Source organism: Mustelus asterias, chromosome 3, assembly GCF_964213995.1.
Source record: "Mustelus asterias chromosome 3, sMusAst1.hap1.1, whole genome shotgun sequence".
NCBI lineage: Eukaryota > Metazoa > Chordata > Chondrichthyes > Carcharhiniformes > Triakidae > Mustelus > Mustelus asterias.
This window is the reverse complement of record NC_135803.1, coordinates 154539269-154566978: the sequence shown is the minus strand read 5'-3', so window position 1 is coordinate 154566978 and position 27710 is coordinate 154539269. Positions and strand designations below refer to the sequence as shown.

The following is a 27710-nucleotide window of genomic DNA, read 5'->3' as shown; positions in this document are numbered from 1 at the left end:
GTGTTCTAACTCTTAAATAAAAGGTAAACATCAGCACAGACTGGTTAGATAAGGTTGTCAATGTCAACTCAGTCCTGGGATGAGGGGCTTATAAGAACATAAGAACATAAGAAATAGGAGCAGGAATAGGCCATCTAGCCCCTCGAGCCTGCCCCGCCATTCAATTAGATCATGGCTGATCTGATAGTGGTTTAGTTCCACTTACCCGCCTGATCCCCATAACCCCTAATTCCCTTATCAATCAGGAATCCATCTATCCGTGATTTAAACATATTCAACGAGGTAGCCTCCACCACTTCAGTGGGCAGAGAATTCCAGAGATTCACCACCCTCTGAGAGAAGAAGTTCCTCCTCAACTCTGTCCTAAACTGACCCCCCTTTATTTTGAGGCTGTGCCCTCTAGTTCCCTTTCTAAGTGGAAAGAATCTCTCCATCTCTACCCAGCCCCTTCATTATCTTATAGGTCTCTATAAGATCCCCCCTCAGCCTTCTAAATTCCAATGAATACAAACCCAATCTGCTCAGTCTCTCCTCATAGTCAACACCCCTCATCTCTGGTATCAACCTGGTGAACCTTCTCTGCACTCCCTCCAAGGCCAATATATCCTTCCGCAAATAAGGGGACCAATACTGCACACAGTATTCCAGCTGCGGCCTCACCAATGCCCTGTACAGATGCAGCAAGACATCTCTGCTTTTATATTCTATCCCCCTTGCGATATAGGCCAACATCCCATTTGCCTTCTTGATCACTTATTATTGATTATCTTATGAAGAAACGTTGGGCCTGTATCCATTGGAGTTTAGAAGACAGAGGTAATCTTATTGAAACATTAGGGATTGAGTTATAGAGAGAGATTGGACAGGCTAGGACTTTTTTCTTTGGAGCGTAGGAGACTGAGGGATGATCTTATAGAGGTGTATAAAATCATGAGAGGCATGGATAGGGTGAATGCACTCAGTCTTTTTCCCAGGGTTGGGGAATCAAGAACTAGAGGACAGCAGAGGTTTGAGTTAAGAAGGGAACCTGAGAAGCAACTTTTTTTGTTTACACAGAGGATGGGACGTGTGTGGAATGAGCTGCCGGAGGAAGTGGTTGAGGCAGGGACATTGACAACATTTAAAAGGCATTTGGACAGATACATGGCTAGGAAAGGTTTAGAGGGATATGGGCCAAATGCAGGCAAATGGGGTTAGTTTTAGATGGGCATTTTGGTCGGCATGGATCAGTTTGGGCCGAAGAACCTGTCTCCGTGCCGTAGATTCTATGATGAGATCCTGAGAGATTTGGTAGGTTGGATACTGAGAGGATGTTTCCACTTGTGTGAGAGACTAGAACCAGGGGATACGAGAGATGTACCATTTAAGACAGAGATTAGGAGAATTTTTTTCTGTTAGTCTGTGGAATTCTCTTCCCCAGAAAGCAGTGGCAGCTGGATGATTGAATTTATTCAAGGCTGAATTAGATCGATTTTTGATAATCAAGGGAGACACGAGGCGGCAAATGTTGAGACCATAAGCAGATCAGCCATGATCTTACTGAATGGCGCCACAGGCCTGAAGGGGCTGAATCACCCATTCTGAAATTCTATGTTCCAACTCTGGCTGATCACATTACTGGAGTTTTACAGCACAGAAAGAGGCCCTTCAGCCCATTGTGTCCGCTCCAGCCATCAAACACCTATCACATTGTCTAGCACTTCGTCTGGAGCCTTGTACTCTCCGGCGTTTCAAGTGCTCATCTAAATGCTTCTTAAATGTTGTGAAGATTCCCACCTCCGCCACCCTTTCAGGCAGAGAGTTCCAGATTCCCACCACCCTCTGGGTGAAAATGTTTTTCTTCACATCCCCTCTAAATCTCCTGCCCCTTGCCTTAAATCTCAGACCCCTGGATATTGACCCCTCTACTAAGTAGAGAGGTTTTCCTATCTATGTTCTTCACAACTTTGTACACCTCAATCATGTCCCCCCCTCAGCCTTCTCTGCTCTAAACAAAACAAACTCAACCTAACCTAGTGTGGGTCGGAAGTGTTCTAACTCTTTGTGTACAGTAGGAATGATGACAGTGACAATAATGGAATAGCATGAGGCTGATTCATCATAAACATATGAACTGCGTGAATTAAGTGCCTGACCGCTCATGAATGCTGTGTGAGGCAAGCGAGAGGATTGCAGGCACTCTGACACTAATTTTCAAATCCTCCCTGGCCACAGGAGAGGTACAGTAAGAAGTCTCACAACACCAGGTTAAAGTCCAACAGGTTTATTTGGTAGCACAAGTTTTCGGAGTGTTGCTCCTTCTTCAGGTGAAGAGTTCTTCACCTGATGAAGGAGCAACGCTCTGAAAGCTTATGCTACCAAATAAACCTGTTGGACTTTAACCTGGTGTTGTGAGGTTTCTTACTGTGTTTACCCCAGTCCAACGCCGGCATCTCCACATCACAGGAAAGGTGCCAGGGACTGGAGGACAGCTAATGTGGTACCAGGGCAGTAAGTCTAACATCACTGGTAGGAAAATTATTGAAAATAAACCCAGCCTGTCCAGTCTCTATTCATAGCTGAAACACTTCAGCCTGATGAGGCAATCTCCTCTGCCACTTATGCAATCACATCCTTCCTATAGTGTGGCAACCAGAACACAGTACTCCAGCTGTGGCCTAACCAGCTTTTTATACAGCTCCATCATAACTTCCCTGCTCTCATTTCTATGCCTTGGCTAATATTGGCATGCATCCAATATGCCTTCTTAACCACCTTATCTACCTGTCCTGCTACCTTCAGGGATCTTTGGATATGTACTCCAAAGTCCCTCTGAACTTCCGAACATTCTACCATTCATTGTGTGTTCCCTTGCCTTGTTAGTCCTCCCAAAATGTATCACCTCACACTTTTCAGGGTTAAATTTCATTTGCCACTGTTCTGTCCATCTGACCAGCCCGTCTATATCACCCTGTAATCTAAGGCGTTCCTTCTCGCTATTTACACCACCAATTTTTGTGTCAACTTACTGATCATATCTCCAACATTCACATCTAAATCATTAATGTATGCTACAAACAGCAAGGGACCCAGTACTGATCCCTGCGGAACACCACTGGACACAGGCTTCCAGTCACAAAAACAACCTTCAAACATCGCCCTCTGCCTCCTGCCACAAACCCAATTTGCCAAACTGCCCTGGATCCTATGGGCTCTTACCTTCTTGGCCAATCTCCCATATGGGACCTTGTCAAAAGCTTTACTGAAGTCATGCAGACTACATCATCTGCACTGCCCACATCTACAGACCTAGTCACCTCCTCGAAAAATTCAATCAAATTTGTTACACATGAAACAAAAAGAGGAAACGGTGGAAAATCTCAGCAGGTCTGGCAGCATCTGTAAGGAGAGAAAAGAGCTGACGTTTCGAGTCCAGATGACCCTTTGTCAAAGCTCTTGGACATGATCTCCCCCTGACAAAGTCATGCTGAGTATCCTTGATTAATCCTTGCCTCTCCAATTGGAGATTAACTCTATCCCTCAGAATTTTTTCCAATACTTGCCCTGTAATTACCTGGTTTTCCCCAACTTCCCTTCTTGAAAAATGGTACCACATTAGCTGTCCCCCAGTCCCCTGGCACCTCTCCTGTGGCCAGAGAGGATTTGAAAATGAGCGTCAGAGTCCCTGCAATCCCCTCACTTGCCTCACACAGCATCCATGTTATACATGAAGGTACTTTATTCACACAGTTCATATATTAGTGATGAATCAGCTTCCTGTAAATCCATCCTCATGCTATTCCATTACTGTCACCATTCCTACTGTACACAAAACAGCTATTGCATATTTCTATATAACAACTTTAGTTATGTATAACATAGAAAAACATCACAAAGGAACTTCACAAAGGAGTGATCAGATTTTTAAAAGTAAACCGAACACAGAAAATGCAGGAAAATCTCAACAGATTTGACAGCATCTGTGGAGAGAGAATAGAGCCAACGTTTTGAGCCAAGGTGACCAAAGCATTTTCCAGCATTTTCTGTTTTTGTTTCAGATTCCAGTATCCGCAGTATTTTGCCTTTAAAAAAACGAATGCTGAGACAAAGGAAGAGATATTAGGAGAAACATAGAAAATACCTAGAAAGATAGAAGATAGGAGCAGGAGATGACCATTCAACCCTTCAAGCCTGTTCTGCCATTCATCACGATCATGGCTGATCATCCAACTCAATAGCCTAATCCTGCTTTCTCCCCATAATCTTTGATGAGGGGGTAACAAAACTCCTATCCGAACATCGGTATTAAAGAGGGTGATACAAGAGTTTTATGTAGAAACATAGAAACTAGAAGGAGTAGGCCATTCGGCCCTTCGAGCCTTCTCCGCCATTCATCTTGATCGTGGCTGATCATCGAATTCAATATCCTGATCTGCCCCCCCCCCCTTCCTCCCATATCCTATGATCCCTTTAGCCCCAAGAGCTGATTAGAATTGACCTTTTTACTCTAAGATAACAAAGTGCATGCTATATCTTTAGAAGTCATCTTAGTGTCATATACCCTTATTAGGAAGATGGACGCTTTACTCTTAAAAGATAGCTTGAAATATGGATGAATACCTTCATAAAACGGACCTGAGCATCAGGTGACTTCTTTTCTATACTGACGGCAATAACTTCATGTTTGGAAAGTCATTAAAATCTAAACAGCCCACCCAGGGATTGTGACGGCTGCCCTTTCCATTTCAATTGAAGAGAATTAAAATAATGATGGCTGTTAGATTTGCTGGTCCCATGAAGGTGATGGAATTTCAAACAAGCATGTTCAGGAGGCTACTCGTTGGCTGCAATGTTATAGAGTCATAGAGGTTTACAGCCTGGAAACAGGCCCTTCGGCCCAACTTGTCCATGCCGTCCTTTTTTTAAAACTCCGAAGCTAGTCCCAATTGCCTGCATTTGGCCCATATCCCTCTATACCCATCTTACCCATGTAACTGTCTAAATGCTTTTTAAAAGACAAAATTGTACCCGCCTCTATTACTACCTCTAGCAGCTTGTTCCAGACACTCACCACCCTCTGTGTGAAAAAATTGCCCCTCTGGACACTTTTGTATCTCTCCCCTCTCACCTTAAACCTATGCCCTCTAGTTTTAGACTCCCCTACGTTTGGGAAATGGTATTGACTATCTAGCTGACCTGTGCCCCTCATTATTTTATAGACCTCTATAAGATCACACCTCAGCCTCCTACGCTCCAGAGAAAAAAGTCCCAGTCTATCCAGCCTCTCCTAATTCAAACCATCAATCTCGGCAGCATCCCAGTAAATCTTTTCTGCACTCTTTCTAGTTTAATAATATTCTTTCTATAATAGGGTGACCAGGACTGCACACAGTATTCCAAGTGTGGCCTTACCAATGTCTTGTACAACTTCAACAAGACGTCCCAACTCTTGTATTCAATGTTCTGATCATCTGTTGACGAGATTTCTTTCATTCTCATTGAGTGTCAATTACACCTGACACCAACCCATTGTGTAGAGATTTATTTTCGCGTATGCAATAATTACCAAGCCAGGCAACAGTTTCCACAGTGACTAAATGGAGCTCTGAAATCTCCGCTGAATTCGTGACATGAGTCACTGATTGTGGAGAGGACATAAGAACATAAGAAATAGGAGCAGGAGTAGGCCATCTAGCCCCTCGAGCCTGCCCCGCTATTCAATAAGATCATGGCTGATCTGAAGTGGATCAGTTCCACTTACCCGCCTGATCCCTATAACCCCTAATTCCCTTACCGATCAGGAATCCATCTATCCGTGATTTAAACATATTCAACGAGGTAGCCTCCACCACTTCAGTGGGCAGAGAATTCCAGAGATTCACCACCCTCTGAGAGAAGAAGTTCCTCCTCAACTCTGTCCTAAACTGACCCCCCTTTATTTTGAGGCTGTGCCCTCTACTTCTAGTTTCCTTTCTAAGTGGAAAGAATCTCTCCATCTCTACCCTATCCAGTCCCTTCATTATCCTATAGGTCTCTATAAGATCCCCCCTCAGCCTTCTAAATTCCAACGAATACAAACCCAATCTGCTCAGTCTCTCCTCATAATCAACACCCCTCATCTCTGGTATCAACCTGGTGAACCTTCTCTGCACTCCCTCCAAGGCCAATATATCCTTCCACAAATAAGGGGACCAATACTGCACACAGTATTCCAGCTGCGGCCTCACCAATGCCCTGTACAGATGCAGCAAGACATCTCTGCTTTTGTATTCTATCCCCCTTGCGATATAGGCCAACATCCCATGACACCACAGGACACCCAACATCCCAGGACACCACAGCTGTAGTCCGGGTTCCCGGCAAGGACCCATTTGTGCCAATTTGCTGCACAAAGGCCTTGGCCAGTGCGGAAACAGTTGAGGAGTGCCCAGTTGAGGAGTGGTGTGGCTGGTTGATGCCGGGAGGGCGGGCTGTGATGATCTGTGATGAAGAAGTGGTTTTTAATAGCGGTGGTAAGCAGAAACAGCAAGTAATTAGGAAAGCTAATAGAATGTTATCATTCATTGCAAGGGGATTTGAATACAAAGTAGGGAGGTTATGCTTCAGTTGTACAGGGCACAAGTAAGACCACGTTTGGAGTATAGCGTATAGTATTGGTCACCTTATTTGAAGTTTGGACTGGTGACTGGATTGAAACATAGAACATCCTGAGGGCAAAAGAGAAAATGCTGGAAAATCTCAGCAGGTCTGGCAGCATCTGTAAGGAGAGGAAAGAGCTGACGTTTCGAGTCCAGATGACCCTTGGCAAAGCTAAAAGGCATAGAAAGTGGGAGATATTTATACTGCAGGGTGAGGGAATGAAAGATGAGTCCTACAGAAACCAGGAAAAAAGGTTGTACACAGAGAGAATAAAGGGCATTACTGGCCAAACAGCAGAGAAGCTAAAATGAAGATGTTGGGACAGAATGAAAACAAAGGGGGCCGAGGTGGGGTAGAGCAAATCATCTGAAGTTGTTGAATTCGATGTTGGGACCGAAAGGTTGTAAAGTGCCGAACCAGAAGATGAGATGTTGTTCCTCCAGTTTGCGTTGAGGAGTCTTGACAGGTGGATGTGGAGTGAATGTTTCCCCTTGTGGGTCACCCATTTAAAACGGAGGTGAGGCAGAATTTCTCACTCAGGCTGGAACTCTCTTCCCGAAAGGGCAGTGGAAGCAGAGTCTTTGAATATTTTTAAGGGAGAGGCGGATAGATTCCTGGTAAGCAAGTGGATGATAGGTTATCAGGGGTATATGGGATGCAGGTTTGAGGTTACTATCAGATCAGCCATATTATTGAATGGTTGGGCAGGTTCAAGAGCTGGTTTGCCTACTCCTGCTCTTGCTCGTACGTTCGAATATTATGATGAATAAAACCCTTCCGGTGCTTCCTCTTCAAGCAGGTTTTACCTTTCCCTCTAGGCCATCCTGAGTAGCAGCTGAGTTTAGACCAAACAAGTGCAACAGAAACACAAGTTCTTGCTGATTTCCTACCTTTGCAGAAAGTCATCATAATAATCTCTCTGCATAGACTTGGCAGTGATCTGCTTGTAGTCCTTCAGCAGCCTCCGAATGGAATCATTTAGAGCACCGTATAAGCACCGCTCCCCATCAAATGTGTTGGCTTCACATTTTGCTCCTGTAACACAACGCGTTTCAGTTTGAGAAGACCAAGCCTCAGGAACAACTGGCTCCGCATCATTGCTCACTGGGGTAAAAACGAACAATTCAAACCCCTAGCATCAGTGACAATTAATCTGTGGCATGGTGGCACAGGGGTTAGCACTGCTGCCTCACAGCGCCAGTTCAATTCCAACCTTGGGTCCCTGCCTGTGTGGAGTTTGCATGTTCACCCCACGTCTGCGTGGGTTTCCTCCGGGTGCTCTGGTGTCCTCACACACTCCAAAGATGTACAGGTTAGGTGGATTGGCTAAGCTAAATTGTCCCTTAGTGTCCATGGATGTGCAGTTTAGCCATGATCAGTGTGTGGGTTTCCGGGTGGGGGGGGCTTGGGTAGACTGCTCTTTCAGAGGGTCGGTGCAGATTGCCTCCTTCTCCACTGTAGGGGCCCTATGATTCAATATCCCAGTGTGAAAGTAATTGCCTTTATGTTAAATGTTGTATGCTGAATATTGATTTGCAATACAACTTCACCACTGCAGAACTTTATTGAAGTGTGTCATCATAAAAAGATTCACAGTTTAACTTTTGTTTTCTTAAGATTTAGTTTATTTTCTCCCTTTCCTTGAGGCTCACGACTCTTTGCCAGGTGCATAATCTGAGTGATTACTCAAATCCCACCCCAACAACATAAATGAAAGCTTAAGCTCAGCCTTTGCACAGTTGCTGTACAGTGCAGGCAAATCCCTTTTCCACAACTTGAGCACCGACCGCATCTTACACGAAGCACGGCTTTCCTTATACAAAGGAACACCACCTGGTTCAAACTCGATGCTTACACAGACATTTCAATATTTGTTCTCCGGTACAGTGGGGCAGCAGGTAGATGTAAAAGGTCCCACAGCATAGCTTTTAAGAGCCAGGGAGTTCTCACTGGTGTCCTGGTCAATATTAATACCTCAACCAACACCACCCAAAAAAAAATCTCTTGGTCTTTATCAGATTTGTTCATGAGATTTTGCTGTGTTTAAATTAGATGCTGCTTTTTCTACTTTCCAGCAATAACAAATACTTCATTGGCTGTAAAGCACTAAGTTTGTGAAAGATGTCAAGGTAAAATGATTGCAGATTCTGTTACACACTAAATTACAAGCTAAAGTTTAAAGTTTATTTATTAGTGTCACAAGTAGGTTTACATTAATACTGCAGTGAAGTTATTGTGAAATTCCCCTAGTCGCCACACTCCGGCGCCTGTTCGGATACACAGAGGGAGAATTTAGCATGGCCAATGCACCCTAACCAGCACATCTTTCCGACTGTGGGAGGAAACCGGAGCACCCGGAGGAAACTCACGCAGACACAGGGAGAACATGCAGAGTGACCCGAGCCGGGAATCGAACCCAGGTCCCTGGCGCTGTGAGGCAGCAGTGCTAACCACTGTGCCACTGTTGCCAGGATTGTCAATTTAACAGTATAATAAGGAACAGTTCTGCACTGCAGCCAGACAGACATACAGAATCACCCAAGGACGGCATGGTGGCACAGTGGTCAGCACTGCTGCCTCACAGCTCCAGGGGCCCCGAGTTCAATTCCAGCCTTGGGTGACTGTGCGGAACTAGTTAATGTTACAAATAAATATTAAAGTACAATTTTGTGTGAATTTTGTAATTGACAGGTGGCAGGTGATTAGTGTTGGGGAATGGAAAATGTTCTATTTCTGGTATCCAGTATCATTGGCAAGCACTTTGAGGTCAAATGCAGGATGCTAAAACAAAATACAAAGTATTTGTATAAAGAGAAAAAGGATCATCTCCAGCAGAAGGGGGAATTAAGGTAGAGTCGGATTCCACGCAGACTAAAAGCTCATCCTACTCCCCACTGACAACTGTCCATCAGTCCCAGCTTCAGGATAGCAAAACAACCCTCCTGCATCAGTGTGAAATGCTAACACATGCCACACCAGCCATCTGCTGGTCCCTTTCAACAGGATTGCTAGTTTAGCACCATAATTAGCAGCAGTTCTACACTGTGGGTCAGACAGACATACAGAAAGTAGACACTCAAGGACATCCCTGTGGCACAGTGGTCAGCACTGCTGCCTCACAGCTCCAGGGACCCGAGTCCAATTCCAGCCTTGGGTCACTGCCTGCGTGGAGTTTGCACATTCACCTGGTGCCTGTGTGGGGTTTCCTCTGGGTGCCCCAGTTTCCAAAGATGTGCAGTTTAGGTTGACTGGCCATGCTAAATTGCCCCTTGGTGTCAGGGGGATTAATAGGGTAAATATGTGGTGTTACAGGAGTAGAGCCTGGGTGGGATTTTGTCGGTGCAGACTCGATGGGCCAAATGGCCTCCTTCTGCACTACAGGAATTCTATGATTCTATGACTTAGCAGAGGACTTTCACAGCCAGCAGATAAAGACTTGCATCCCAATAGGTCAACTGGGTCTGAACCATGGTCCAACAGGCCAGGAAAATGCCCATATCTAAACCCACTGCATTTCCTAAACCTCCTGTAAAGTTAATTATACCTTCTAACCAGAAGCAGTTAAAGAGCCTTCTCAAATGTTCAGATTTAAAAACCTTTGCTTACATTAAATTAGTGGCTCGACTTTAAAGGGGGGGGAATGCAATAGAAAGGGACAGAATACTGCCAAACCTTTATTAAAATCAAACTGAATGGGCTTTAGATGCATCCGTACCGTTGGCAAGTAGATATTGAACAAGCTCCTCATGCCCACATAGACACGCATAATACCTGTCAACAAAGTGAGAAGTTAGCGATAGGCTTTAAATATTCAGATTGAACACATTCTTCCAGTGCAATAACATGGTCATTCAAAAGGTTTTGCTAAGTAAATACAACATTTTTACTGGACTGGAGTGAAGCGATTAGATTCGCTGAACAGTTGAGTAAAATGTTTTTGTGGAGACTCAATCTATTTGTCACTTTAACCTTCTTGCAATCCTGCACAAAAGGCAGTGCGGTTCCATTCGCAAAAGCTGCTGAAAAGGGCCTGCCTTCATCAAACGGGTGCTTAAGATTATAACTAACTGTTGCTGCTGCAGGCCGGTTTTCAGTTACTCAGCATCATGTTTATATTCATCCCCCTTTCCATACATGGTTTTGATGGCACACTGCTGATATGCTTCGAGTGGGTGTCAAACTGAAATGGTGCATGGCAAATTGCTCCAGGGACTCTCACTCAGCTTCTCTCCGGAGTCAGTCTGAACCCTCGACTTCAAACCTGCACTCCAATTTTAACTGCTGGTGAGAATTCAAAACAACTGCCTGTTGATTGCACAATTGCAGTGCAAATGCATCTTATAAACTCTTGCACCAACACAAAAGCAAACTCATCCACTTACTGCGTAACAGCTTCATTCCTGAAATCTTTAACCCTCCAACAATACAAGCAGCTTGAGGCAGGCTGGTTAATCTTAACAGTTTAAATCTTTCCTGCTTTTTTTCATTATAAGTAAGAAGTTTAACAACACCAGGTTAAAGTCCAACAGGTTTATTTGGTAGCAAAAGCTACAAGCTTTCGGAGCCTTAAGCTCCTTCTTCAGGTGAGTGGGAATTCTGAGAATTCCCACTCACCTGAAGGAGAATTCTGAGAATTCCCACTCACCTGAAGAAGGAGTTTAAGGCTCCGAAAGCTTGTGGCGTTTGCTACCAAATAAACCTGTTGGACTTTAACCTGGTGTTGTTAAACTTCTTACTGTGTTTACCCCAGTCCAACGCCAGCATCTCCACATAATCTTTTCATTATAACATGTTTTAACATATTGTCCCATCATGTACTTTGCAATACACCTCCACCTAGCACTAATGAAATAATGAATCCGTGTAGCATTTGACATAGACTGCCACGGCACAGTGGTTAGGCACTGCTGCCTCAGTGCCAGGGACCCGTGTTTGATTCCCAGTTTGGGTTACTGTCTGTGTGGAGTCTGCATGTTCTCCCCGTGTCTGTGTAGGTTTCCTCCGAGTGCTCCGGTTTCCTCCCACAGTCCAAAGATGCACGGATTAGGTGGATTGGCATACTAAATTGCCCCTTAATGTCAAGGGGGAACTTGCTAGGGTAAATGCATGGGGTTATGGGGATAGGGCCTGGGTGGGATTGTGGTCGGTGCAGACTCGATGGGCTGAATGGCCTCCTTCTGCACTGTAGGATTCTATGATTTCTTCTTTCAGTTCTCCCATTTAACTTAGGATCTCCACATTGCTGGTTTGGTTGATCATTCCTATAAATCACCCATTCTTCTTCACCGCATCCTTCCATCTGACTTTAGGCCTTCCTTTTCTCTTCTGGCTGGCACTACATCACTCACTTCACGTGTTCCTTCTCCCTCACCATACCATTTCAATCTCTTCTCACCTACTTTCTTCGATACTCCCACAATCTTCACTAAGTCCCTGATGTGTTGGTCCTGTCTGTTCTCGTTACTTCACACATCCACCTCAGCATCTGTATCTCATTAACATCCAGTCATTCATCCTCTTCACGCTACCTAGGTTTTTGCACTATAAACTAGGCTGGTCTTGCAGTGTCTTCCCTTCACTGACATGTTTCCATTGCACTTCTTCCAATTACTCCAACGAGAGCAAATCCATTGTTCAATTTCCATTCCATACTTCCATATTCTGTCACCACTAGCCCAGTCACTTGAAGCTACTCACTTTCCCCAAGTCTTCAATGATCTTTTTACCTTCACTCCAGACCTCAGCCAGTTTCAGTCATGGTGACCACGACAACTATCATTGATTGTTGTAAAGGCACATCTGGTTCACTAATGTCCTTTAGTGAAGGAAATCAGCCACCCTTACCTGGTCTGGCCAACATATGACTCCAGATCCCACAACAATGTGGTTGACTCTTAACTGCCCGTTGAAATGGCCTAGCAACCCACCCATTTCAAGGGCAATTAGGGAAGGGATGGGCTACAAATGCAGGCCTTGCAAGTGATCTCATATCAAAGAATAACAAATAATTGAGTAGCATATTAAGGACCTGGATCCCATATTCACACTGATCCTAGTGCTTTCCAGAATTAAAGTAATTGGCAGAAGTACGAGAGAAAAGTTGGGGCTTGGCATCCAGAGGATAAATTGGAGCCTGAAATTCACAGGATGAAAAGGGCAGAAACACTCACTGCATTTTTTTTTAAATTGGCTATGCACTCATGCTGTATCTGAGGGATGCAGAAGAACAAGAAAGTGGGATTGGGCTGGATAGCACATGCAGGATGGGCCAAAAGGCCTCCTTAAATTTTCTGTGTGTTCCACGTTTCTGAGCTTGGATTTCAATAGTCTGACAGTTGTGGAATCAAATATATTTAAAAAGAGGAGTTGGATGTTTCAGTTTAAGGATCTCCCTAACAAATTGGGGCAGCACGGTGACAGTGGTTAGCACTGCTGACCTGGTACCCAGGTTCGATTCCCGACTTGGATCATTGTCTGTGTGGAGTTTGCACCTTCTCCCCATGTCTGCATGGGTTTCCTCCCATAGTTCAAAGATGTGCGAGTTAGGTTGATTGGCCATGCTAAATTGACCCTAGTGTCAGGGGGGATTAGCTGAGTAAATATGTGGGGTTATGGGAATAGGGCTTAGGTGGGATTGTGGTCGATGTAGACTTGAAGGACCGAATGGCCTTCTTCTGCGCTGTAGGGATTCGATGATTCTGTGGATTTTATGAACTTGATTGATTCCTCAGCATTCTAATTAAGCTAGCTATTTTATAAAACTTGAAAAGAAATAAACATTAAAATTTAAAATCTGACACCGTGGCCTGATACTAAATACATTCTGGCATGACCTTGCAATTGAGACACACTGTCCCTGCCTGGTAACAGATGGTAAAAGATCAGGACAAAACATTGGCAAGGTTGGGTGGGGCAGGTACAGGGACAATGAACTCCTCCCATGGCTTAATGTTGTTGACTGCATTTCAGAGCCAACCACAGCTGAGCTCTCACATTGTTGTGATACTGAACATCCATGGAACCGTACCGCAAGCGTAAGTCTGGAAAAATTATTACAGCACGCAGTTTCATATTAACATTAAAACACCTGCTGACTAGTTGCACACTGCACTGCGTGAAATCACAGCAGAGTGACAAGAGCTTTAGTATCCTCCCTCATCACTGCTTGGATATTTCAGCAACACAACAGCAGGGAAATTCTCTTACAAGACTTGGCACAGAAAGTATACATTACTCTATTCAAGATCTTTTCCCAAAGGGAGGGGAGTCTAAAACTAGAGGGCATAGGTTTAAGGTGAGAGGGGAGAGATACAAAAGGGTCCAGAGGGGCATTTTTTTCACACAGAGGGCGGTGAGTGTCTGGAACAAGCTGCCAGAGGCAGAAGAGGAGACGGGTACAATTTTGTCTTTTAAAAAGCATTTAGACAGTTATGAGCAAGATGGCTATCAAGGGATATGGGCCAAGTGTGGGAAATTGGGACTGGCTTAGTCGTTTTAAAAAAAGACAGCATGGGCAAGTTGGGCCGAAGGGCCTGTTTCCATGCTGTAAACCTCTATGACTCTAGAGGGTTCAAGAGCACTGGAGAAAACACACCTGGATTTTTACATAAATACTTGCACAATTCAATCTGCAGTGGCGATATATTCTTTTTTTATTCATTCATGAGACATGGGCGTCGCTGGCTGGCCAGCATTTATTGCCCCATCCCTAGTTGCCCAAGGGCAGTTGAGAGTCAGCCACATTGCTGTGGTTCTGGAGTCACATGTAGGCCAGACCGGGTAAGGCTGGCAGATTTCCTTCCCTAAAGGACACGAGTGAACCAGATGGGTTTTTCTGACAATCGACGATGGTTTCATGGTCATCAGTAGATTCTTAATTCCAGATATTTGTTATCGAATTCAAATTCCACCAGCTGCCATGGCAGGATTTGAACCTGGGTCCCCAGAACATTTGCTGAGCTTCTGGATTAATATTCTAGCGATAATACCGCTAGGCCATCGATATGGGAAATCAAGATCAAGCATAATCTTCTACAGCAAGAACTAGCATTTATGCAATGTCTTTAGATAGAAACAGTAAGAAGTCTCACAACACTAGGTTAAAGTCCAACAGGTTTATTTGGTAGCAAATACCATTAGATAGAAAAGCATTCGGAGGCAGCTAAAGAGACATAATCAGAAATAAGGGGCGACAAGTCAGTGGAATGTTTAGGAGAGTTGACCAAAAGCTTGATCAAAGAGATGGTATTTGAAGGAGTGTCTTAAAAGAGAGGGAGGTGATAGATTTCTCTATGTGAGTGAGTGAGTGATTTAATTAAATCAGATACAATCCTGAATACTCATTTTGAAATAACCCATTCTTCCCATTGATATAAAATATTATTCAAATTCATAGCTAGGCTGAACAAAGTAGAGCAATTTGGGACAGGTACTGCTGTGTCTCAGCGCCAGGGAAACGGATTCAATTCCGGCCTCGGGTTATATCTGTTTGGAGTTTGCATGTTCTCCCCGTGTCTGCGTGGGTTTCCTCCGGGTGCTCCGGTTTCCTCCCACAGTCTAAAGATGTGCGGGTTAGGCTGATTTGCCATGCTGAATTGACCCCAGTGTCAGGAGGATTAGCAGGGTAAATGTGTGGGATAACGGGAGTAGGGCCTGGGTGGGATTGTGGTCGGTACAGACTCGATGGGCCGAATGGGACTGTAGGGATTCTATGATTTTATGAATAGATAGTACCGTGACTCCAATGCTGGGAAGATGTAATTACTTATCAGGATAAGTTTACGCAGACATATTCCATTATAAATTCCTATGTATGTATTCATAATGGAAAAGTTGGCAAAAGCATGACATAATTAGAGCTGCAAGCTTTTGTTGTTGGGAAGCATGCACACATAAAAGATTTGTAATACATTATAGATAAACTGTACTTACAATGGGGTACTGTCCCATTTATCTTTTACATTTAATTCCACATCCCTCTGTTCAACCAGATAGCTGAAAAAATAAAATGCAGCTCAATTAAAATCTTATCTAAAATTGCATTAGTTATTTTTACATCACAAGCTCAGTGTCCTGCAGAAAGTATGAATTTCCTGGGTACTGGGCATCTGAAATAAAAGCAGAAAACTTAGCCAGTTGATCCGAAACCTAAAAAGAAAACTACACTTTGATTGCACTTTGCTATCAGAGCTAAGATTCTACCAATTTTCTGTTTTTATTATGCACATGTTATGGCAACAAAAAAAGCAAGGAAGCTCCAGCTCTCTCCATCCTCCCCTCCTCAAATGAATGGAGAAATCTACATCAAAAGTAATGGTATTCGAGACAGAATGTCCTGAACAGATCAACCTCCAACTGCAACATTTGCAAAGTTTTTAAATGAAGCCTCAGAAACAAGTGCGAGCAGTTATTTGTGTCAACCATGGTTCAGTAGATAGTACTCTTACCTCCAAGTCCAGATGCCTGTGGATTCAAGTCCCACTTCAGAGACTAATGCACCTAATCCAGCTGACACTCCAGCACAGCACCATGAGTGTGTTACATTGTCTGGAGTGCGGCCTTTCAAGATGAGATGTTAAATCATGGCCCCGTCTGCCCTCTCAGGCTGATGCAAAGGATCCAATGACACTATTTCTAAGGTGAGCAGGGGAGCTGTCTGTAGTATCTTGGCCAGTATTTAACCCTCAATGTGAACAGCGTATCTGGTTATTTATTTCTTCGTTGATTGTGGGAGCTTGCTTGCACATAGACTATATTGCAATAATAACTACAGTCTAATAGGTATTCCATGAATTGTTGTTGTTTTTATTGTTTATTCATTAGTCACAGGTAGGCTTACATTAACACTACAATGAAGTTACTGTGAAAATCTCCTGTGAAACACTTTGGGAATGTGATATGAACATATTAAGTGTGTTCCTTGGAACATCACCAACTGTAATCCCAGGTCATAGTTTTTGCATAAAACCAGTTGGTAGTCTTCAAAAATATAATTGATGTTTTGTCATAAGCATATAATGTATTGCTGCAATTTCCTCAGCACTTGTAATCGGAAATGTCACGTCAGGTCCACAATATGTTGTTACCTTTTAGCTTACAGTAAAACATGATTACAGAAAGCAGGGTTGGGATACAATTGAGCTAATGCTTACGACAGTACAACACTTCCCAGCTGAGAAGCCACACTGTCAGCTGCAGAGAGCAGCTCTCGCACCCCGAGGCCACGCAAGGCGCGAAATGCAAATTCTTTCTTTCCAATAAAGTCAAGGTTATAAAAGCCTTGCAAAGTTTGCAACAAGAAGAGAATACTGATAGAAGTAAGTTTGGACTACCAGCATGTTGAAATGCAAAAGTTCGGCCATTCGAGCCTGCTCCACCATTCATTCCCCTAAGAGTTCATTCATCAAAGGTAGGGGAGTCTAAAACTAGAGGGCATAGGTTTAAGGTGAGAGGGGAGAGATAGAAAAGTGTTCAGAGGGGCAATTTTTTCACACAGAGGGTGGTGAGTGTCTGGAACAAGCTGCCAGAGGTAGTAGTAGAGGCGGGTACAATTTTATCTTTTAAAAACATTTAGATAGTTACATGGGTACGATGGGTATAGAGGGATATGGGCCAAATGCGGGCAATTGGGATTAGCTTAGGAGTTTTTTTTAAAAAGGGCGGCATGGACAAGTTGGGCCGAGGGGCCTGTTTCCATGCTGTAAACCCCTATGACTCTATGACTCATTCTGATCATCGAATTCAATATCATGACTCTTCCCCGCCCCCCCACCCTCCCCCTTACTCACATATCACTTGATCCCTTTAGCCCCAAGAGCTATATCTAATTTATTCTTGAAATCACAATGTTTTAACCGCAGCTACCTTCTGTGGTAGTGAATTCCACTCACTCACCACCCTCTGGGTGAAGAAATTTCTCCTCACCTCAGTTCTAAAAGGTTTACCCCTTATCCTTAAACTATGACCCCTAGTTCTTGATTCTCCCACCATTGGGATGGTTTCCACCAGCCAGAATACTAGAAAAACTCCCTATTCGTTATTGAATTGTGTCATGGCACTTTTAACCTACATCTAAACCCTTGGAACCAACTGTTTCATGCTTTGTTTAATATCTAACACCTCCTCCGATGCAGTATCCTTCAGTGCTGTACTAGAATGTCATCGGATCATCTGCTCAAGTACTAATGGGTACAAAAGCCTAAAATATTCTGTGTCAGAGGGCAATGCTCCCAACCAAATCAAACTGGAAACATGTCAGATAAAGGCCAATACTCTCCCCCCCCCCCGCCCCCCTACACACAGGTAGGTCCTATGCAAAAGGGCCCCTGGACTGGCCTTGCACCTGTTTAGCTTTGGAAGGCCCCACCAAGACTGATGCTCCCACGAACACTTTGCTTAGGGTCACAGGAACGCGCACCTTTTTCCAGTCAGAATGCCTTCCCTTAAACTGACAGCTACAAGGTCTCCCAGCAAGTAAAACGCCAGAGTCATCATAACAAGACTGTTGGGCAGGAGCACGGATCCTCAATTTGCTTTCAGGCACTCAAGGAGAAAATGACAATTCCACATTTCAAAGGTTGTGAATGAAGCCCAGTCCATCACGCAAACCAGCCTCCCATGCATTGACTCTGTCTACAATTTCCATTGCCTTGGAAAAGCAGCCAGCATAATCAAGGATCCCTCGCACCCCGGACATTCTCTCTTCCACCTTCTTCCATCGGGAAAAAGATACAAAAGTCTGAGGTCACGCACCAACCGACTCAAGAACAGCTTCGTCCCTGCTGCCATCAGACTTTTGAATGGACCTACCTCGCATTAAGTTGATCTTTCTCTACAAACTGTAACACTACATTCTGCACTCTCTCCTTTCCTTCTCTATGAACGGTATGCTTTGTCTGTATAGCGCGCAAGAAACAACACTTTTCACTGTATACTAATACATGTGACAATAATAAATCAAATCAAAATCATTTTGGACCATACAATGAGAAAATTGTAGCATTCCATGGGACACCAACAGTAGAGGCGATAGCTACTCTTCTTGAACAGGGATCGACTCAAAACACTGACATTGACAAGGATTTTTAGCTGTGGAGATGCCGGCGTTGGACTGGGGTGAACACAGTAAGAGTTTTAATTTTTAGAAACAGAGTGTTTTAGATCCGACAAATTCAGATCTAAACTCCTGACTTCAGGGTTTCCCATCCAAGAATCACATGGGCACAATGTCAGGCACTCTCTCATCAACAATGCAAACATATAAAACACTGTACTTCGCTGCTACTGCAACCACTGTTACACACCACCACCCATGTGGAGAGGCGATGGCCGAGTGGTATTATCGCGCAGCTATTAATCCAGAAACTCAGCTAATGTTCTGGGGACCCGGGTTTGAATCCCACTACAGCAGATGGTAGAATTTGAATTCAATAAAAAATATCTGGAATTAAGAATCTACTGACGACCATGAAACGATTGTCGGAAAAACCCATCTGGTTCAACAATGTCCTTTAGGGAAGGAAATCTGCCAACCTTACCCGGTCTGGCTACATGCGACTCCAGAGCCACAATGTGGTTGACACTCAAATGCCCTCGGGCAATTAGGTATGGGCAATAAATGCTGGCCCAGCCAGCAATGCCCATGTCCCACGAATGAATTTTTAAAAAGTGGAACAAAAAGCAGCATTCAAGTTCTGTGATGGGCCTCAGGGAAAGACAGTAAGAGTTTTAACAACACCAGGTTAAAGTCCAACAGGTTTATTTGGTAGCAAATGCCATTAGCTTTCGGAGCGCTGCTCCTTCGTCAGGTGGAGTGGATATCTCAGGGAAAGGACAGAGCCAACTACCTTTCCCTACTCCTAATTGGTGACAAAGTGAAGGGAGAAAAAAAATATTGGGCAATAGGGGAAAAGAATAGGAGAATGGGGCTGATTTGGATAACTCTTTCAAAGAGCTGGCACAGAGATGATGGGCCAAATGGCCGCTCTGTCTGCTATCCGGTACCATTCTACGGTATACCAGAATAAGCATCGTGTGCACTTGTCAGGCAACATCGGAATCAAATTGCAGCTGCAATGCCACCCAAACACAGATAGTTTGCTGGCACTCTCACAAAACAAGGTGCTGGAGGGTTGTCAGAAGCTGCAAACTATTGACCAGCATTAGTCAGTGGCACTCAGGGGCTGGGAAAAAAGTGGGAATGAAAAACAAAAAGATCCTTCAAAAAAGGATGAATCATCAAAAGGATAATAATGAGTTCCAGGACAAGCGCAGAGAGCTATTAACCTCCCCATGAATCATTTTAATATTTGACACTGATGAGCATCAAAGAAAGCGATTGCATTATCCAATCCCCAATGTAAGAAATAAATGCAAAGAAAATACAGATTTGCATTTCTGTAGTGCCTTTCACAACCTAAGGGGCAATTAGAGATGGGCAATGAATGCTGGCCCAGTCAGTGAAGACCATAGAAATCCGACAGTGCAGAAGGAGGCCATTCGGTCCATCAAGCCTGCACTGACTCTCGGAAAGAGCATCTGGCACAACTCACCTAACCCTGTGCATTTGTCATGGCCAACCCACCTAACCGGCACATCTTTGGACTGTTGGAGGAAACCCACGCAGACACGGGGAGAATGTGCAGACTCCACACAGACAGTGACCCAAGCCGGGAATGGAACCTGGATACCTGGCGCTGTGAGGCAGCAGTGCTAACCACTGTGCCACCTCACCCCCTACCTTTCATCTCCCTCCTCTTCCCTCATATTCTGTCCTCCCAGTCTCCCCCTTCGAACTCTCCCCCTCACCCCTCCACCCACACCGTTTCCCCTTTCACCTTCTACCCTCCCCCCTGCCCCCTCTCCTCATTCTGCCCCCCCCCACCCTCCCCATCCTTTCCCCCTACTCTTCCGCTCTCCCCCACGCTCTCACCCTTCCCCACCACCCTCAGCCCCCCTCACTCCTCCCCCTCACTTTCCCCCATCCTTCCTCCCCCTTCCTCCCTCACCGTCCCCGCCTCCTCCCTCACCGTCCCCCCCCTCACCCCTCACCGTCGTCGTCCCCCTCCCCCCTCACCGTCGTCGTCCCCCTCCCCCCTCACCGTCGTCGTCCCCCACCCCCCTCACCGTCCCCCCCTCCCCCCTCACTGTCCAACCCCTCCCCCCTCACCGTCCCCCCCCTCCCCCCTCACCGTCCCCCCCCTCCCCCCTCACCGTCCCCCCCCCCCCCGCCCTCACCGTCCCCCCCCCGTCCCCCCTCACCGTCCCCCCCCCCCCCTCCTCCTCCCTCACCGTCCCCCCCCGGTCACCGTCCCCCACCCTCCTCCCTCACCGTCCCCCACCCTCCTCCCTCACCGCCCCCCCCCCATCCTCCCTCACCGTCCCCCCTCTCCTCCCTCACTGTCCCCCCCTCCTCCCTCACCGTCCCCCCCTCCTCCCTCACCGTCCCCCCCTCCTCCCTCACCGTCCCCCCCCTCCTCCCTCACCGTCCCCCCTCCTCCCGCACCGTCCCCCCCCCTCCTCCCTCACCGTCCCCCCCCCTCCTCCCTCACCGTCCCCCCCCCTCCTCCCTCACCGTCCCCCCCCTCCTCCCACACCGTCCTCCCCCCCCCTCCTCCCTCACCGTCCCCCCCTCCTCCCTCACCGTCCCCCCCTCCTCCCTCACCGTTCCCCCCCTCCTCCCTCACCGTTCCCCCCCTCCTCCCTCACCGTCCCCCCCTCCTCCCTCACCGTCCCCCCCTCCTCCCTCACCGTCCCCCCCTCCTCCCTCACCGTCCCCCCCTCCTCCCTCACTATCCGTCCCCCCTCCTCCCTCACTATCCGTCCCCCCTCCTCCCTCACTATCCGTCCCCCCCTCCTCCCTCACTATCCGTCCCCCCCTCCTCCCTCACTATCCTCCCCCCTCCTCCCTCACTATCCTCCCCCCTCCTCCCTCACTATCCTCCCCCCTCCTCCCTCACTATCCTCCCCCCTCCTCCCTCACTATCCTCCCCCCTCCTCCCTCACTATCCTCCCCCCTCCTCCCTCACTATCCTCCCCCCTCCTCCCTCACTATCCTCCCCCCTCCTCCCTCACTATTTTCCCCCCTCCCTCACTATCCTCCCCCCTCCTCCCTCACTATCCTCCCCCTCCCTCACTATCCTCCCCCCTCCTCCCTCACTATCCTCCCCCCCTCCTCCCTCACTATCCTCCCCCCCTCCTCCCTCACTATCCTCCCCCCCTCCTCCCTCACTATCCTCCCCCCCTCCTCCCTCACTATCCTCCCCCCCCTCCTCCCTCACTATCCTCCCCTCCCTCCTCCCTCACTATCCTCCCCCCCTCCTCCCTCACTATCTTCCCCCTCCTCCCTCACTATCCTCCCCCCCTCCTCCCTCACTATCCTCCCCCCCTCCTCCCTCACTATCCTCCCCCCCTCCCTCACTATCTCCCCCCCTCCTCCCTCACTATCCTCCCCCCCCCCCCCCCCTCCTCCCCTCACTATCCTCCCCCCCCCTCCTCCTCCCTCACTATCCTCCCCCCCTCCCTCACTATCCTCCCCCCTCCCTCACTATCCTCCCCCCCTCCTCCCTCACTATCCTCCCCCCCTCCTCCCTCACTATCCTCCCCCCTCCTCCCTCACTATCCTCCCCCCTCCTCCCTCACTATCCTCCCCCCTCCTCCCTCACTATCCTCCCCCCTCCTCCCTCACTATCCTCCCCCCCTCCTCCCTCACTATCCTCCCCCCTCCTCCCCCTCCTCTCTCACTATCCTCCCTCACTATCCTCCCCCCCTCCCTCACTATCCTCCCCCCCCTCCCTCACTATCCTCCCCCCCCTCCTCCCTCACTATCCTCCCCCCCCTCCTCCCTCACTATTTTCCCCCTCCCTCACTATCCTCCCCCCCTCCTCCCTCACTATCCTCCCCCCTCACTATCCTCCCCCCTCCTCCCTCACTATCCTCCCCCCCTCCTCCCTCACTATCCTCCCCCCCTCCTCCCTCACTATCCTCCCCCCCTCCTCCCTCACTATCCTCCCCCCTCCTCCCTCACTATCCTCCCCCCCTCCTCCCTCACTATCCTCCCCCCCACTATCCTCCCCCCTCCTCCCTCACTATCCTCCCCCCCTCCTCCCTCACTATCCTCCCCCTCCTCCCTCACTATCCTCCCCCCCTCCTCCCTCACTATCCTCCCCCCCTCCTCCCTCACTATCCTCCCCCCCTCCTCCCTCACTATCCTCCCCCCCTCCTCCCTCACTATCCTCCCCCCCCTCCTCCCTCACTATCCTCCCCCCCCTCCTCCCTCACTATCCTCCCCCCCTCCCTCACTATCCTCCCCCCTCCCTCACTATCCTCCCCCCCTCCTCCCTCACTATCCTCCCCCCCTCCTCCCTCACTATCCTCCCCCCTCCTCCCTCACTATCCTCCCCCCTCCTCCCTCACTATCCTCCCCCCTCCTCCCTCACTATCCTCCCCCCTCCTCCCTCACTATCCTCCCCCCTCCTCCCTCACTATCCTCCCCCCCTCCTCCCTCACTATCCTCCCCCCCTCCTCCCCCTCCTCTCTCACTATCCTCCCTCACTATCCTCCCCCCCTCCCTCACTATCCTCCCCCCCCTCCCTCACTATCCTCCCCCCCCTCCTCCCTCACTATCCTCCCCCCCCTCCTCCCTCACTATCCTCCCCCCCCTCCTCCCTCACTATCCTCCCCCCCCTCCTCCCTCACTATCCTCCCCCCCCTCCTCCCTCACTATCCTCCCCCCCCTCCTCCCTCACTATCCTCCCCCCCCTCCTCCCTCACTATCCTCCCCCCCCTCCTCCCTCACTATCCTCCCCCCCTCCTCCTCCCTCACTATCCTCCCCCCCTCCTCCTCCCTCACTATCCTCCCCCCCTCCTCCTCCCTCACTATCCTCCCCCCCTCCTCCCTCACTATCCTCCCCCCCTCCTCCCCCCTCACTATCCTCCCCCCCCCTCCTCCCCCCTCACTATCCTCCCCCCCCCTCCTCCCCCCTCACTATCCTCCCCCCCCCTCCTCCCCCCTCACTATCCTCCCCCCCCTCCTCCCCCCTCACTATCCTCTGGGCCTCACTCACCGCACTCTGGAGACTTCCCCCTTCCTGCAGCTGGTGAACAGTTCGCTGGTGTCCATCTCTGCGCTGCTCTGAGACTGGGATTGGCAGCATGGGCCCGGCTGTCCCGCTTGTTATTATTGACGGTGCAGCGAGCGGCCCCCCGGAGGCGGCACCGCAACCCAATGTAAACACAGCCCGGCCAGCACCACTGCGCCTGCGCGGCCTGCCCGCCACAGCGCCCCTGCCGCCCGGGAGGAGCAGCGACTGCTCTCAGCACACACCATTGCGCAGCCTGCCTGGCACAGCGCCACCAACCGCCTGGGAGGAGCAGAGACTCCTCACACTGCACACCACTGCGGAGCCTGCCCGGCTCAGCGCCACCAGGCGGCCGGGAGGAGCAGCGACTCCTCATCACACACCACTGCGGAGCCTGCCTGTTAACTCACTTGATGAACGAGCAGCGCTCCGAAAGCTCGCGCTACCAAATAAACCTGTTGGACTTTAACCTGGTGTTGTGAGATTACTTACTGTGCCCACCCCAGTCCAATGCCGGCATCTCCACATCGAGCCTGCCTGGCACAGCGCCCCCGCCGCCCGGGAGGAGTAGCGACTCCTCACGCCAGACACGACTGTGCAGCCTGCCCGTCACAGCGCCACCAGGCGTCCGGGAGGAGTAGCGACTCCTCACACTGCACACCACTGCGCAGCGTGCCCGTCACAGCGCCCCTGCCGCCCGGGAGGAGTAGCGACTCCTCACACCACACACGACTGCGCAGCGTGCCCTGCGCAGCGTGCCCGTCACAGCGCCACCAGGCGCCCGGGAAGATCACCGACACCCCTCACTCACCTCTGTGCAGCCACAGCGCCACCAACCGCCCTAGGGGGAGCACCGACACCTCCAAACGCAAACCATTGCGCAGCCTGCCCGTTGCAGCGCCACCAGCTGCCCGGGAGGAGCACCTCCAACCAATATGCAGCCTGCACAGCACAGCGCCACCAGGCGCCCACAGGAGGAATACCAGGTCCTCCGACCACTGCGCAGCCTGCTGGTCACAAGGCTCCCTGCAGCCAGGGAGGAGCACCAACAACTCCTTTCACACTTCATTTGGCTTCAGTTGAGCTGGAGGAAATTTTGGATGTTCCAGGTCTTAAAAGCAGGCAGTTGAAGAGGGCGGCACGATAGCACAGTGGTTAGCACTGCTGCTTCACAGCTCCAGGGACCTGGGTTCGATTCCTGGCTTGGGTCACTGTGTGGAGTTTGCACATTCTCCTCATGTTTGCTTGGGTTTCCTCCGGTTTCCTCCCACAGTCCAAAAATGTGCGGGTTAGGTTCATTGGCCGTGCTAAAAATTGCCCTTAGTGTCCTGGAATGCATGGGTTAGTGGGTAAATATGTAAGGATATGGGGGTAGGGCCTGGGTGGGATTGTGGTCGGTGCAGACTTGATGGGTCGAATGGCCTCTTTCTGTACTGTAGGGTTTCTATGTTTCTTCTATGAGTGTAGCAGTTGCCCTTGTTTTACCCTCATTGTCCACAGGGGTTGAATTGCATCCTTGCTTCTTGCTATTCCAAGATCACCATTGCTTGATCTTTGACAGTGGTTTTTTTCTTATTTTTTTCTTATCTTTACAGCATGGAAACAGACCCTTCGGCCCAACTTGTCAATGCTGGCCTTTTATTTACCGCTAAGCTAGCCCCAATTGCCCACGTTTGGCCCATATCCCTCTATACCCATCTTATCCATGTAATTGTCTAAACGCTTTTTAAATGACAAAATTGTACCCGCCTCTACTACTACCTCTGGCAGCTTGTTCCAGACACTCACCACCCTCTGTGTGAAAAAATTGCCCCTCTGGGCACTTTTGTATCTCTCCCCTCTCACCTTAAACCTATGCCCTCTAGTTTTAGGGCGGCACGGTAGCACAGTGGTTAGCACTGCTGCTTCACAGCTCCAGGGTCCCGGGTTCGATTCCCGGCTCGGGTCACTGTCTGTGTGGAGTTTGCACATTCTCCTCGTGTCTGCGTGGGTTTCCTCCGGGTGCTCCGGTTTCCTCCCACAGTCCAAAGATGTGCGGGTTAGGTTGATTGGCCAGGTTAAAAATTGCCCCTTAGAGTCCTGAGATGCGTAGGTTAGTGGGATCAGCGGGTAAATATGTGGGGGTAGGGCCTGGGTGGGATTGTGGTTGGTGCAGACTCGATGGGCCGAATGGCCTCATTCTGCACTGTCGGGTTTCTATGATTCTAGACTCCCCTACCTTTGGGAAAAGATGTTGACTATCTACCTTGTCTATGCCCCTCATTATTTTTATTTGATTGACAATGGTTGGTCCTCTGGATGATAAAAAGTCATTAACCTGAATAGTTGTCTCTGTTTCTTTCTTCATCAATGCTGGCAGACCAGCTGAGTATTTCCAGATTTTTTTTCTGTTTTTATTTCAGGCTTCCAGTATTCACGGTATTTCGCTTTTGCGTTGACCCCATGTTGACTTGGCCAACAATGATCATGTCCTCCTATCCTCAATGGGTTGCCCATTGAGTTAGGTTCAAGCCTCACTCTGTGGACATGGCTGACACTGTGGGGCGCATGGTGGCACAGTGGTTAGCACTGCTACCTCACAGCTCCAGGGAACCGGGTGCATTGGCCATGCTAAATTCTCCCACAGTTCACGCCAAACCCCTAAGTCGGTACGGGGTGAACCCCAGTTGTTATATATGTATTTAGCAAAATATGATACAGGAGGAGCCACAAAGGAGGCCTCGTAACTTAAACACTGGGAAACCCTTTATTACAGGCACAGTGGTTAGCACTGCTGCATCACAGCTCCAGGGACCCAGGTTCGATTCCCGGCTTGGGTCACTGTGTGGAGTCGGCACATTCTCCCCGTGTCTGCGTGGGTTTCCTCCGGGTGCTCCGGTTTCCCCCCACAGCCCGAAAGACGTGCTGGTTAGGTGCATTGGCCGAGTTAAATTCTCCCTTATTGTACCCAAACAGGCGCCGGAGTGTGGCGACTAGGGGATTTTCATAGTAACTTCACTGCAGTGTTAATATAAAACCTACTTGTGATGCCAATAAAATTTTAAAAATAAAGGCTTTATACCATTTCAGTCCAAGGCTTTTGTACGCAAGGGTTCTACATCGGAAGAACTCCAGATTTCAATGTGAATAAAAGTTATTTTTAAATCTGAAGATTTAAGCAATGTTCCAAAGCTGGAGCTTTAGGAGGTTAAGGCAAAGGTGCAAAGAACATTTTGGCATATTTTCTCTGTATACGCTAATCCACATTCGTGTTAAAGTTAGCTGTGGTAATATAATCAGGGCCTAGTTTTAAGGCTGATTAAATTGGATATCTTAAATTAAAGAATTGGGAATATTAAAATCAAACACAGTCAAACCTCGGGCAGGCCAATTGTACAAATACACAAGCATGTCTGGGCCTGACTCATCAACCACCCATCAAAAGTCCCAGCAGGAGATCATCGCACCCCATTGAAATGCACCGGCCTATTGTTAGAAGCCCAGATCGGGCCAGACTTTCTGTCACCAAGAGTTCCTGCAGTTACCTTATCTGACAACAGGTTACACGTAAGCAACAGCATAGAGATGGACACCTGGGGGGCGGACCCTGGTGTCCTGTCAGGCAGACATCAAGAAACCCACTGGGTATTGGAACCCCCTCCTGGGACCTCATTGGCCGGAAGCCAGAGAAGTTTCTGGAAAGGCAAGCAGGCAGGGGGATAAAGGTGCATATCTCGGATACACCAGCAGCGAAGACTCGACGAGGGAGGCGACCTTGACCATTCGGAAGACTGACCAGATAAGGAAGGAAGGAAGAAGCTGCCATCGAGATTCACCTTCGTGATGACGGACCAGAGGGACTCAGAGAATCGGGCCTGCAGTTTAACCAAGCCACCTTTGCGGGTAGTATACTTGAATCTGGGGTATCCTCTTGTTTTATGTGGGTAATTTAAGGGTTAATAGTGTTATTATTAATAAACTTGTTGAACCTTTACTTGTGTTTGTCCTTTGTCCATCTTGCAAATAAGGGCACCG

The 27710-nt window shown here is 48.3% G+C and overlaps 1 protein-coding gene across 5 annotated transcripts in view; it reads right to left on the bottom strand.

The window, feature by feature from the left end:
* abtb1 (ankyrin repeat and BTB (POZ) domain containing 1) overlaps positions 1-23894 on the bottom strand; it is a 51258-nt gene extending 27364 nt beyond the window's left edge. For 2 of the 5 annotated variants that reach the window (XM_078209966.1, XM_078209969.1), the window contains exons 1-4: positions 23682-23894; positions 15550-15612; positions 10291-10389; positions 7509-7653 (exon numbers count right to left, since the gene is read on the bottom strand). In XM_078209966.1, the coding sequence (XP_078066092.1) occupies positions 7509-7653; positions 10291-10384 (239 nt within the window). In that variant the 5' untranslated portion in view covers positions 10385-10389; positions 15550-15612; positions 23682-23894. The remainder of the gene's footprint in view (positions 1-7508; positions 7654-10290; positions 10390-15549; positions 15613-23681) is intronic. The other 3 variants (XM_078209965.1, XM_078209967.1, XM_078209968.1) reach the window with 2 other exon arrangements.
* Positions 23895-27710: the final 3816 nt, after the last annotated feature.